Source organism: Enhydra lutris, unplaced genomic scaffold (genome assembly GCF_002288905.1).
Source record: "Enhydra lutris kenyoni isolate GAN:26980312 unplaced genomic scaffold, ASM228890v2 scaffoldscaffold24, whole genome shotgun sequence".
Taxonomy (NCBI): domain Eukaryota; kingdom Metazoa; phylum Chordata; class Mammalia; order Carnivora; family Mustelidae; genus Enhydra; species Enhydra lutris.
Window position 1 is genome coordinate 5,118,702 of NW_019154108.1, and position 14,352 is coordinate 5,133,053.

Here is a 14,352-nt window from a genome sequence, read left to right on the forward strand (position 1 = left end):
CCCTTACCAACCTCCAGAAAATATGGAAGTCTAGGAAAATGGCAAATGTCCTCGCAGGCAATGTGAGCTCCTATTGGCCTTGGGACTGACTTCACCAACCAAGACAGGAATTAGATAAATATTTGACAAAAGTTCGAGAAAAAAAGAGAGTAAAACAATTGTTAAGTGAGAGAAAAGGCAAAATTTTAGACCCACCCGCCTCAAACCCTCAAACCTCCGGAGCTTCCTGCCTATGAACCGAAAGGGGGAGTGTGAGCTTCTTGGCCCCGCTGGCAGGTGTGAGCTTCTCAAAGCCCCATAGTCCTCCACTTCCTGAGGAGGCAGCGGCAGAACAAAGCCAGCGGACTCCTCTGCTCTCGCGTCCCGGCCATGGCTGCCACAGCCTCGGCGTCCGGGCACCGTCCTGGGGGGAAGGACAAGATGGCGTGGAAGGTGCTGGTTTCCCTGGTCTTGCTGCAGGCACAGCTCCCGGTTACAGGTAAGGCCAGACGTATCGATGGCAAGGAGCGTCTAGAAACTCTGTGCATGTGTGTGTTGGGGGGGACGTAGGGGAGGGCGAGTGAGGAGCTGGTGCGTCTTTTGAATCCTGTTCTCCCCAAATCAAGGGGCGGCCGGGCCGGGAGGATCCGGCTGGACCGGCATCGGCTCCTCACAGCCAAGCTGGGCATCGCTTCAGGGCCAGCGGCTTGAACACACCTGCCCCAGGGACAGGTACTTCCAGTAATAAAAGGCGAGAGGAAAGCCCACGGAGGGGGAAGGACGGGGAGGAAGGAGAAGGAAGACGACTGAGGCAGGACCAGTGTGGAGCAAAGGAGAGCGAGTATCTCTGATGGCCCGTCACGGCACCTTCCTTTACCTCCTTGCTGGCTCCGTCACTCAGCCCCTTTCCTTCTTCCCTTTCCAACAGAAGCTCCTCTCGGTGGTCAGCCGGGGTCAGAGTACCTGGATGGGCAGGGACTAAGCAGCGGGGTCAATGAAGGAGGGAAGGGGTCTTCCTCGGGGTGCATGTCACGACGCAGCTCTGTCATGGCTGCCCCCACGTCCATGGCCAAGGGCGGCCCAGTGACACACCCATCGCGGGCTTCATGACTCACCCACCACCCCTCACTGCAAGCAGCTCTCCATCCGAGGCCAGAAAGCTAGAGATGCTGACAGAATGTAGGGACAGATGAGAGGCTGTGACCTGTTAAGTCGCCACTGTGACTACCAACCAACACTCGCCTTGTTTTAGCTCATGGGAGCCTGGATTTTCTAGAACGCTTTCACTCCCACCGTGTTTCCTAGGCCAGGTAATGAGCAGAACATGTGAAAAGAATTAACAAAACAGACTGTCTCGAGGGGTTGGGCCACGGCACTTTTATAAGAAACGGGACCACCTGTATTTGAATCTGGAGAAACGGGGGGTCACCACGAACGACCTTCCTCCACCTCACGGGTTGCCTCGGGCTGGGAGACTGTTTAGCCACCATGGTGGGAGGGCTGGAGAGCCCACTGGTGCTTCTGCTCCTGACAAGGAATGTGGCACAGCCTCAGCTTGGTGCCTCAAGGGTTCTGAGGACTAAGTAATCGTGGGGTTTTCTGTAAGATCGCAGCGTTCTTCTCAGAAAAGCCTTTGTTGGCTCTGAGTCGCATGGCGCTGTGGGGTGAGGGCTCTCAGCAAGCCTGAGACAGCCCATCCTGTGTGCCGGGGACAAGACGACCACGACAGTCTGTGAGTTCAGTGAGTTCCAGGGAAGAGTGGATGGCAACAGCCTCAGACCCTGGGCTTCAGGCCATGGAGATCTTTCTGCCAAGAAGGGTTTCCTCACCGGTCCGTTTGTGTTGGCCTTGGGGCCCAGGGAGCAGCAGCCAAGTAGGGTTAGAGGAGAAAAAGAAAAGCTGCTTGGGTGGTGGTGGCTGCCAAGAATGGCAAACAAAACCCCGCCCAGCAAACTAGATGGGGACTGTGCCCGTCTCCACAAATGGCGCCCGGGAGGAGAAAGTTAGATTGACGGATTTTTCATCTTTCCATGCCCCTTGCTTTGCTGGGGTGGAGATGGACATTTCAGCTACTCCTATAGAGGGCTCCTAGATGAAAGTTCTTCTAAGTGTCTCACCCAGATGAGGTGGGGTGAGGGGAGACTTGGGCCTTTACCCCCGAGGGCCACAAACGGCACCATGTTGCCTTTGTGACTTCACTTGGCGCGGAAAGGCTGCTGACAGAATTTGAGGTGAGGTCTTCTCTCTGTTCTTGCTCAATTAAGTCACCCATCCCCAAACCCCCCCCCCTTTTTTAATCCACTTTTTACTAAGATTTTTCCACTTGCCCTTTATGGAAATGTCCAGATCATGAGGATCAAAGCAAATAATGACCTAATCTGTCTACATGAGGAGGTGTCCCTGGGTGAGAGTCTGCCAGGACGGTCCCCGGGGTCTGCGGCTGGAAGTGACAAAGGTGGTGTGCTTAACGGCACAGGCCTAATTTGCCTGCAGTGCCATCAGCTACTCAGTTCCTATAATTCCCTACCCCACAGTGGCCAAGAACACACTCCATGGTCTATGTGGCCATTGTCCTGTGAAGCAAGGATATGCAGCTGTGACACAAAATCTTGGGGACTGCAGACTCCCATGCTCCGCTTCTAGGGAGGCAGCTGGATGTGGTAGCAAAAGTAGGTCAATCACAGATGGAATCCCAGTACCGCCGCTTTCCTAGCTGTGCAACCTTAAGCAAGTTGCTTGACTTCTCTGGGTCTTAGTTTTTCCCCTCTAAAGTAAGGATGACTATCCTTGCAAAGTTGTAAAGATGGGAAATGAATGTAATGTGCTTGATACATAGCAGACAGCCAAAACATGGAAATGGTATTAATTATTACTATTATTACATCATGGTTTGTTTTCTTGTTCTCAATATCTAGCAACAGGAAATGGAAACCCATGGTTAGAATTCTTAATTTGCTCTCAACTGTTTTGTAAACAGCACTGGGCATTCTCTCCATCTGTCGAAATCCAACTCATCCCTCCTTCGAGTTCTGAGCATACCCATTCTAGCACAGGAACATTGTGGGGCTCTAGCTGAGCGGTGGGCCCAATCGTGAACAAGGATCCAAGCTTTGACAGGTCACAGGACGAGTATTAGAACCACCATATTTATTTTCTAAGACAATTTGTTCTGTTGGGGGTGTTCCCCTGAAGTAAGAACATGCTCCAAAATGTGCAATATAAATGGGGGCGGGGGGAAATGCGAGACAAAATCCTCCAGGTCGTCGCTGGTCACAATGGCCACCCGGGTTTGAGACTGGAAGCTTAGTGTGCTTGCCCAGGGACGGGATAGTTAAATGCAAACTTCTCGAATGCCAGATCGTTGCTAACATGCTCGGAGCTGGGTATGAGGGGAGCTTCTAAGTGATGCAGGACAAGGTTTGCCTCAGTGGTATTTTCACCAACATCCAATCACCTGGCTCTTCTCATCCAGATGCGCTACTTCCGTTTTCTCCCTGGGCATTTCCCACCCTTGCTGGCTCACAGACCACAGCCACAGTTGTGTGAAAATTGCCCCCGTACTGGGAAGCTCTTGCTTCGGAATGACCTCCCCTGTATGTGTTTAAAATTCTCTTTCTGTTTGCCTTTGTCTTTAAAAAATTAGACTTAACTTTTACTGGATGTTCGCTTTTACTTTCCGGAGTCCCTAGGCATCATGTCTTGTGTTTTATTTAGAAGGGTTAAGGCACTGACTCGGGAACTGTTTTGCATTCGAGAGGTCCAAACTCGGGGCTGGGGCTTCGGGAATCTTTCTTCTCCTGAGCCGGATGTACCAAAGCCAGCTAATGGATTAAATAAACAGCAGGGATCATTCGACACAGACTTCTTCTCTGCTTGGGCCAACGTTAGCTCTTACTCACGCTGAGCTGTTGGTAGATTTAATCAATTTGCGCAAACATTCAGTCAGTTTGGTTAAAAAAATAATCACACCAGTCACTTGACACTTTAGTTGAAATGAATTGTTTAGTCACTGCTTTACTTAGCCATTCCTCCCGGCCTGAAAAACCAGTGTGTTCCCCGAGGGAAGGGAGTCCTCAGTCTTGCTCGGTAGGTGTCCAGAGCTTAGCACCCTGTGGGGAGCCAAGTCCAAGCACAATGAATATTCGTTGAATGAATTCAAAAGTGAATAAATGAAAGGAATCTAGATGTTTCCATTAAATTAACTTAATGGTTTATTGGCTGGGGAATATACTGGAGTGGCATTATTTGGACGTTTCTTCTAGAGAACTTAGCATTTAAATCTAAACCGAACAAACAAAACAAAAACCAGAAATTAAGCTCATGGAGGAGACAGGGCAGTGAACAAAATGATTCAAAATGCGTTGCAAGGATGGTTTAAGATAAAACCTGCTGTAAAATTTTTTATATAAAATTTCCAGTATTTGTTTTGGACGTACGAACAAGATAATTTCATATGATTCAAATAATATTTTATCTCAAAAAATAAATCGATAAGCAAATAAAGAAAAACGTTAATTTTTCTGACTTGGTTTAAACCCTAGGGGAAATGCAGAAAATAAACAAGGCTATCAAATGTTGGGGAATGTTGACCAATAAACTTTAAGAAAACTGATTAAGGAGAGGTACCAGCAGAAAAATAATTTTGTGGATTATGGCAAAAATCACATTATCCAATTGCCTCAAAATATGGAAAGAAGAAATAAACAGGTTGCCTAACCAGTGTAGTGTGATTTGGTCTAGGTTACTAACTAAATGTTCCAAGTAGCTATGGCTGTTTTCCCCCCTCTCTTAATTTGAGGTATTTTAATAAAAATATCATAAACCCATTTGTGGAAGTTACACGTTGTTTAAATCCATAATCTTATAAGCCAGCCCAGTAACTTTTCATTTTTACTTCTTTGTGTTCCGTTCCAATATTTCTTATAAGTGTATACATATCTTTATGTAGTTACCATCATAAAAGCATTTCCGTGCGCTGTTTTCTGTTAGCAATCCATCATGAACTTTTTTTTTAGCTTATCCCGCACGATTGTTTTTAATTACTATGTAAATTTCCATAGTAAAATTTCCATTTTATGCATCGTATTTTCCTACTTCTTTATTGTTGGACACTTGGGCTGTTTCTAATTTTTGTTATTATAGCTAATCCTGCAAGAAAATCTTTACTTTCGTAGCTCTTAAAATTTCTTTTGAATTCCGTCCTTGGGCTACTTTCTCCAGGACTGACAAGGAAAAGAACTGGTTAACATAAAAGAATGTTTCACAGGATACTCAAGGCTTCTGTTGAAAACAATCATGGAGGAAAGAGAATTTTTTCCCAACTCTGATCATCTGTAGTTCTGGTCTTCTCTAGAGCTCCAACATGGGGAAGGAAAGAGAGGGCCGTGGAGGTAGAAAGATCTGGATTCAAGCGGTGGTTCCTTCTCAGCCTTTCACTGAGGGGAGCTGCCGGCCCTCAGAGCCTGTTCTTCCTCTGCAAGATGGCGGTGGTGATGTCTGCGGGCATGGGGAGCAGAAATGTCACTCAGAACCGCACACAGAAGGTGCTCGAAAAGCAGTAGCCGATATCCTGGGGGCCTGAGTCTCCCAACTTGCAAAAGATAAAGAATGCCATTTTCCCAACGCGATAGCTGGAAACACTGGTAGTAATACTTTTCTTTTTCTTTGTTGCTAAATTGCCATGCAAACTTGAACAGAGAGCAGAGGGCTTTGGCTTCTCATCTGTGAGACAAGAAAGGAGAGAGTTGAACACCTCTTTCACCTACAAAATGAACTGCATGTATTCTTGAAATTACAAAGTTTTTTGGTTGGTTCTTTTTTTTTTTTTTAAGATTTTATTTATTTATTTAACAGAGAGAGAGAGAAAGCACAAGCAGGAGGAACAGCAGGCAGAGCAGGCAGAGGGAGAAGTAGGCTCCCTGCCAAGCAAGGAGCCTGATGTGGGGCTCAAACCCAGGCCCCTAGGATCATGACCTGAGCTGAAGGCAGCCGCTTAACCAACTGAGCCACCCAGGTGCCCTGAAATTACAAAATGCTTAAGAACACTTACTGATCAGCCCCCCACCCTCCTGGTATTGGCTCACAGAATTAGGAAACTAAACTTCGTGATTTCCTGCAGCTCCAAATGCTTTTTTTAAAATCTGGGCTTCCACCTTATCACAGTATTTTTAACTCTCCAGCAGGAGCCTCTGTTGTGAAAGGTCCAAGGACGAAGTCCAACATTTTCTGGCTTGTCCCTTATGCCTGTGCATTGACTGCAGATTTATCGGGGCCCCCCAAGGACTTTGTTGGTAAGGACGGACTCAAAAAGAAAGCAGATTGCTGTCTAAAGCAGCCAAATTTGCAGAGGGGGAAACGTTAGAAGCGTCCATTGTCCCCTCTTCTTACCTGTTATGATTTGTGCTACTCAGCAACCAATTTTCAGGCTCAAGGGGAAAAAAATAAATAGAAAACATTTGAACAAGGACAGGCAGGATCCTTGCCCGCCCGGTCCAGACCGTCGGTCACTTGATGCAGTCAGACCCTTACATTCTCAAAGTGCCTTCCTCACTTGGTTCTCATCACATTCTATGGCAAGTGGCAGATAAAGGAGTAGGATTCTCTTTTCACAAATAAACAAAATTATGCTTAGAAGTCTGATGACTTGCCGAAGAGCAGAACCAGGCCCCAAACACTGTCTCTCTAATCCCTTGTTCAGGGTATGCGTTCTCAAATGTTCTGTGCAGCCCAGGTCCTTGCTCATCAGTTTGCAATGGCGTACGCCCAGGGACTGAGCTCTGAGGCAAACTTCTGAAGGTATTACCTTTAGTCAGTACTCACTCCTATTTCCCTCTCAATTTTTGAAGAAATAGTTATTTTGAGGCTGAATATCCTCACATAATATAAATTTTTCTGCTGAGTATGAAATGTTTGGTTGTTAATATGAAATTATGTTTTTCTCTGGAATGCTACTGTAATTCTGAACTCACATTTCCCACAAATCTGGGAAAAATCCATCTTATCTGTTTTACTCTTTTTTTTTTTTTTTAAGATTTTGTTTATTTATTTGACTCAGATAGAGAAAGACAGTGAGAGAGGAAACACAAGCAGGGGGACTGGGAGAGGGAGAAGCAGACTTCCCACTGAGCAGGGAGCCCAATGAGATGCGTTGCTCAAACCCGGGACCCTGGGATCATGACCTGAGCTGAAGGCAGACCCTTAATGACTGAGCCACTCTGGTGCCCCATATCTGTTTTACTCTTAATAAATACATCTATCTGGGAGCTTGTCTTGGGAGGGATGCCCATCCGTGTGCAATCAGGCCGTTTCCATGTGTGCCCTGTCTCCACCACAGCCCTCCCTGTATGTGAAAATGAAATCGTAAAGCAAAATTAAAGTAAATGACATTAGAGAGGTTTTGATTCTAAGTCACAGACTGTAATTGATCTGCTTGGTAAGAATGTAAGGCTTTGTATGTGTGAGGTTTTCTAAAGCAATAGTGCACCGTTACACACAGACTGAGCTGAGATTTGTGTTTTGTTGTTGTTGATGTTTTGGGTTTTTTTTGTTTTTACAAGATCCTCAAGGAGTGAGAGGATGGCCTTTGAATGACAAATGTCTGTAATCAGTTTTCAATTATTTTTGCCAGATCGTACCCTTGAGTCCACTTGCTTGATCTGAGCTCAGGGAGGGCAAACCCTTTTGCTGTTCACTGGCACAAAACAAACCAAGATAAGAAATCCAAGGCAGGGCACAAAAGTGAAGCATTAAAGAACCAAATATGTGGCTATCTGTTGCCTTCCCAAAGTTGCCTGGGAGGAGGGCCAGGGAGAGGAGCACTCAGGAGATTCTGCAGAACATGTATAGGGCACTGGGCTAAGCGTGCATTTCCTTTGCAAACCTTGGGGTCGGGGAGCACAGCCCAGAATGTAAGCCGCCACCACCGTTTAGGAGACGACACATTCCTCCTTCTCGCTATTACTGTAAATACTAGAGGCTCAGCTGTGTGCTTCTGTGTTTCCCCAGGTCCCCTCCCTGCAATACTGTACTGGTTCTAAGACATAATGTGAATGACGGCCCTGCATTAGAACTGCCCTTTCCTCACGTGGGCTGAACGGGACGATGGGACTGGGAGAGAAGAGCTGTTATAGGGGAAAGAACAGGAAAAACAACCTGGGGGTACGGGTGGGGGTGGCAGCCTGTTGCCACAGGAGGTAGCATGGCCAGAGCAACCTGCTCCAGGGAGAAGGCAGCTGAGCCAAGGGAATCCACCATGGGAAAGCCTGTCCCCAAGCCCAGTCCTACGGGGATGGTGGCTCAGGGTGGGTGCTGGCGAACATCCGTGCCTGTGTGTGTTTACCCAAGAGCTCTGGTGGGGGTGTGGGGGTCTATGCCTGAGTGTCGTGCATGTGCTGGTGTGAGATGCTGTGCTGTATGTGTGTTCTAGTGTGTTCCTGTGTGTGTGTGTGTGTGTGTGTGTGTGTGTGCCCAGTGTTCATGCACTGCTGTGCCTAGTGCATGCATATGCTGATGGACAGGTCTCGCGTCTGCAGATACGTGTTTTTGTGCACGACAGTAAGTGGTTTTGTGTGTATGGCCTGTGTCTTTAAGAGGTGATAGGTGGCAGCATGACAGCTCTGAAGAAGGAAGGACAAACATTGGTTGAACTCACAGCTGGCAATCTGGGGAGTTGAACAGTAGGACTGAGATGTCACATTCTAGGGACTCTGTGCAGAAGGGAGAGAAAACTTCTATGCAAACTAGAAGGTCTAGGATACTTGAGAGGTGGGGGTGGCCTCCCTAGAGATGCAGAATCTCTTGGCCCCCAACTTCCCCCATCTCCCAAGTAAGCCTGCTGTCTTTCTTTCGTTTCCTTCATTCTACCTTTCTTCCAGCTCTCTCCACTGAGAATGCTGACTCTACCTCACGGCCTGCCACCTGTAGAAATCCTGTCTGCCTCCATACAATCAAGCCCAGATACGTGTGGCTCACCTGGGCCCACCGTTGACATTGTCATCTGCATTGAGGTGACAAAAGAAGGTGGAAAAGTTGTTGTTCTTAGAACTCAGAATTAAAAACTCAGCATGAATAGTTCCCTATGGTGAGCCTTTCTCATAGTGGAAGCCCAGCACACAAGTAGTTTCAGGAACACTTACCCATCAGCAGAAAGTGTTGCGAGCTCCCCAAATTCTTACCAACTCTTTCCACAGCGGCCATCTTATGAGTTCTGATGAAAATAGTCCAAATGCATGTGATGCTTTTCTTTATTTCTGCCCTGAGAATAGAACAGCAAGCAACCCAATAAGTTGGTTTCTGGTGACCTACTTTGGCCATCAAGGGTTGGTATTGCCAGACTGACAGTTATTGTTAATATCCACTCATTCAAACCATCTGGTCAGCTACTGGCCATATCAATGAGTGAATATTAACCAAGCACCCATCATGCACCCCGAGTCAGAAAGTCCTACAGATGGTTGGCCAAGTGCCCCGTTGACCAGGCCAGTATCTTGGAGATGGATGTTGAGTGATTGGGAGCCTATAAGGAAAAGAAAGGTTCCCTGGTCCTGTAGGTCACGTTCTCAGGTTTTATGAAAAAGTCTTAATTTGCTGACAGACTTGCTTCTTTATGGTCTGGCCTAATTTTCATCGTTCTGTGAGCCTGTGCTAATTTCCATGCTGAGTTCAGTAGCAAAGGGGGTGTATATCTGGAGATGCCACCCAGGACTGTTTTGAGTTAGGCCAGAGAGCTTCAGAAATTCCCCCTTTGATTTCCTCAGATTAGAGGGAAATCTTTGTCTTTTCTCTCACTTAACTATCAATGCTTCAAAGCTCAGACCTATATAAAATACACAAATGCTTCCTGGACAAAATGAATCTTGTCCGTTTTCTTTGGATTTTAGTGGGAACAATAAAAATTGAGCTACAAAAGGTTGGCAAAGAGGATTATTCTTTTTCTTTCTATTAAGTGGAGAGGCTTCAAAAGAACAGCTCAGAAAGTCAGATAATTGTATCCGCTGCAGCTCACCCATCCATCTCCCTGCTGACCTGGTCTGTGAAATCCCCTTCAAAAACTTGGCCAGCTCTCACCTGCCCATTGCAAATGCTGTATTGTTAAATGTCCCCATACATAATTCCACAAGGGAAGCTTCCATAAAGCAAATTCCTTCCGTTTTGACAGACCACTTCGTCAAAGATGGTTCTTTGGGGTGAGGGGAGGAGCGCCTCCAATTTTCAAAGCTTTGCGATCTCATCTTGGAGAGGGAGCTACTTGAAAACAAGAAATGGGTTGTGAATAAAGTTATAATCACAAACTCCTACAATCTAAAGGGGACCAGCAGGGAGGATGTGGAAGGGAAGATTTAGAGAACAGTTTTTTTTTATCTTTATGGCTATTTTTTTATTTCATTGGTTTGGGAAAAACACATCCGTTAGCTTCTAGCTATGGCTGCAAACACAAGGTCTCAGACCTGAAGCTAATCTAATCCCTGGTTTGTTTTCAGACCGTAGCTTCCTCAGAAAATTCCTGTCAGCCATTTTGAAGAGCACAAAATGGCTCCTTTGTGCCAAAGGATGAAGAGAGGATTTGGCTATTTAGACATTTTTAATTTGGGGGTTGAACATTTTTTGGCAGCATTCAAGCCGGGAGTGATTTCAATTTAAAAAGAAGAAGAAAAAGAAAAAGAAATCTAACTTCCAAATTGGCGAATCATCTCAAATTCAGTACAGAGTGATCACCCAAGGGAGGACCTAGGTCCTCTCTAGGGCATCTCCTTGGTCTTGGATGATTCTATGGCAGGGTTCCTTCAAACCCCTGGTCCTTCCCCAACGAGTCTGACCTTGTGCCATCACCTATCTCTCCTACCACCTCCAATCCCTCTCTTGAAGGTTTAAAAAAATCAGAGGGAATGCACAAGTTACATGTAATGGGATTTTGAATTGTGAAAATTCAAAAAATGCAATACAAAAAATTAATGCTTCAATTTCTGTGCACTATTAAAAATAATGTGCACTTATTATTTATTAATTACACTTATTCCCATGAGAAATCAATTTTGCAAAGTCACTAAGAATGCAGCTCTCACTTTGTGGAATTACCATCTTATCAGAAGGGGCTCGTGGTCACATCATGATTAGGTCGGGGTGAGAGTCGGGCTGCTGCCACTGAATTTTACCTGCAGTGACAGGAAGAGGACGTGCAGCCTCTCTGAGAAGATTGTCTATGATCAAAGTGGGGCTGGACTGATGTGGTCGAATCACAGGATATCTGAGCTAGGGAGCATAGATATCTTCAAGTTCCACTTCCAGATTTTACCAGGGAGGAAATGCTTGCCCAAGAAACCAGTAAACCAGCTGAATGTCACACAGCAAGCAAGCGGCAGAGTCAGTCCTTGAACCAAAGACTTCTGGATTCTTGCTCTGGCTTTCATTCCTCTGGGTCAGCAGGTTGCCCAGCAGGCTGCCCAGCTGTAAGTAAATGGTGCTTCCTGAGCTGGTCACTTGGGTCGTAGGTGCCTAGGAATAGGCACAGTGTGTTGGAATAACAACCACGGAGAGCTCAGGGGGCTGGATGCTATTAGCTCAGCCTGCCCGAGAGTCCCCAAGGATGGCAAACAGGTCTCCTCCGTGAGCTGAAAATACACTTAGGAGAGTATTGTTGAATTGTTCAGTAACGTAAGGATTTATTTTCTATTTTTTTCATTTGTTTATATTACTTTTTTTTTTAAGATTTTATTTATCTATTTGAGAAACAGACAGAGAAAGCATGAGTGGGGGTGGGGGGAGGGGAGGGGGAAGCAGCCTTCCCGATGAACAGGGAGCCCAACACGGGGCTCGATCCCAGGACCCCAGGATCATGACCTGAGCCAAAGGCAGACGCTTAACCGATGAGGCCACCCAGGCACCCCAGGATTTATTTTCTAATTTAGCTATTTTTACTTGTTAAATTTTCACTTATTGAATTTTCATAGAATGAACATCCATGCTTAATCTTCTTAAAGATAGACGCGCCCAGATTCTCCTTTTGGTTGTTCACCTCCCTAGCGTGCGCAGGACTGAATCCTAGGACTGAGAAGGGTTTCCCTTCCAGGGTTTTCTGTGATGTCTTTTCCCCTGGGATCCCCACCCTCCTGCCTTGTACCCCCTTCAGGAGGGAAAGGTAAATGCCTTCGTCTGGATGACCAGTGGCTTCTTCTCTGCTGACAATGTCCAGGACCGTGGTGACTACAAAGACCCACTGATGGACGATTCCGGCCGCCAAACCTGCCGCTAGTAGTCGTAGGACAGTCGTAGGACACAATTCAAAAGGACGACTGTCGTAGGACAGTCGTTAGGTGCATCTAGTTGGGGAGAGAAGGTTAAAGCAAGTGAGAGAAATTCAAGTCATTTTCCTATTCGTGAAGAGAGTGTATTTTAACAATATATTTCATCGTCAGAAACATCAGTGATAGAAAATTCAGAGCACAGCCATGCCTCGGTTCATCCTGGATGTATATGGGCCTCAAGTGTCTGATCCCCGCGAGGGAACTCCCGGCTGCTGCGCTCAGAGAAATCACACACTAACTCCCACATTCCAGGGGCTGCTGGATGGGTTGGACTGGTTTAGTAAAGTGACACAAGCGGCAGGGACAGCTAACCCTCCTGGAGAGGAACTCATTTCGTGTGTCGTTCACATGTATTAGGTCATCTGATCTTGTGGCACTTTTACCACTGTCCTCATTTTGCAGGGGGGAACTGAGGCAGCGGCGTGTGGCTAGCACATACCAGAGCTGTGCTTTGACCCCAGGCAGCCTGCACCCGCCACGAACCATGTCGCTTCTGGGTGGGAGTAAAGCCCCACATGTCTCGTGAACTTCAGCGGGGGCGGGGGCGGGGGTGCTGGGGTTGGTTTGCCACATGGAGAAGGGAGTTGAAAAGGACAGATCTGGTGGACAGAACACCATGTCCCCACCCAAGGAAACCAGCAAACACCAGTGAGTGCTCCCAGTAGCCTCCCACTACAATCCTGGGACCCTCACTCTGCACCTTCGGGGTGAGTCCTGAGGCAGAGAGACTGGGGGTGTCTCCCAAGTTCTTTCCATGATGGCTCAATTTACTTGCTTTGAACACTGATTGCCATTCACCGTGACGGGCTCAGTGGGGAGAGGAGAGTCATGTGAACCTCCAAGAAAGGCACAGGGGTCTTTGCCATCCGCATCCTGAAATTAGCAAGGACCCTCCCAGCTTAAGACATAAACATTCATTTCCAAGCAAGGTGGCTCTCACGCCCCTGCCGAAATGGGTGCTACAGATACAGATTACAGGGCTGCTGAGCCAGCACTGTCCCCTCCCTACCTCCGGAAAATGGAATAAGTATGTCAGAAGGGAGGGTGCCTCCCATCTCGGGAGCACCGGGGTTGCCCTTTAGAAAAACATCGCCAGCACATTCTGCAATCTTGAAATGAGTCTGAATGGTAATTCGAGCACTGGGGCTTGGCCTGGATTTTAGACAGTCCTGCTGGCTCCCGAGCCTCCTCTTCCCTGCCCCAGCTCTGTCGTGTCAGCTCCGCCGTCGCCAGGGTCTCAACGAGCGGGAGACTTGGCAGTGGCCGTGGCGGGCCCCTCCCGCCTTCTGCGTGGTCTCCTCAGCTGGGGAGGGGAGAACACACAGTTGCGTTTCTAGGTCACAGCTGCTGGGGGGCCTCGGCTGGGAGGCCAGGTGGTCCTAGTTTTGTTCTGAGTCAAGAAATGCTTCAAAGCTCTTCTCCCTGGGAAGAGTCCCTAGGACTTGGTCATTTCTCTCTGTAGTTTTCTTCAGTCGATGAGCATTTGAGAAACTGGGTGAAGGCCCAGCCCTGACTTGCAAGGAGAGGCCACATGAATGTGTTCCAGTTAAGAAAAAGTTTTCATTCTAGTGAGACCTGTTTGTTGACAACACAGGTGTATAGGTCGGGACTGGGGATGACCTCGATTTTCTCTGCTCTGTGTGTGTGTGTGTGTGCGTGTGTGCAAGTGTGAGAAAAAGAGGGGGTCAGGGGTGGGAATTAGGAGTCAGGGAAGGTACAAGAAGATGTGGTAAAAGGATATTCATGAGGAAAATAATACACTCTCATGGTTCCTTTTCTCTTTTTGTTAGCAACCATTTCTCATTTCGTTACAGTGTGCCGCACGGTCTTCCTTCATGGGGGTGGGGGGGACTGTCTCTCGGACTCTTCTCCCCCACACTTGGTGCTGCTTAGACCCACCCTTGCAGCCCACCCCAGCCTGCAGTCATGCCGTCCTTCCTCAGCCTCTGAGGTACTCACTGTCTGGCCACTCCACGGTGGGTGAGGAGCCTGGGTTCTGATGCCTCATTGCTGGTTTCAAACTCTGCCTTCAGTACTTTCTAGCAGTATGTCTTTAGGACACATAAAGGCTCTC

The 14,352-nt window shown here is 47.3% G+C and overlaps 1 protein-coding gene across 2 annotated transcripts in view; it reads left to right on the top strand.

The window, feature by feature from the left end:
- Positions 1–324: 324 nt before the first annotated feature.
- The window catches only part of LOC111150748 (CD247 molecule), a 68,519-nt gene continuing 54,491 nt past the window's right edge, over positions 325–14,352 (top strand). For both annotated transcript variants that reach the window (XM_022508328.1, XM_022508329.1), the window contains exon 1: positions 325–478. In XM_022508328.1, coding sequence (XP_022364036.1) covers positions 370–478 — 109 coding nt within the window. In that variant the 5' untranslated portion in view covers positions 325–369. The remainder of the gene's footprint in view (positions 479–14,352) is intronic.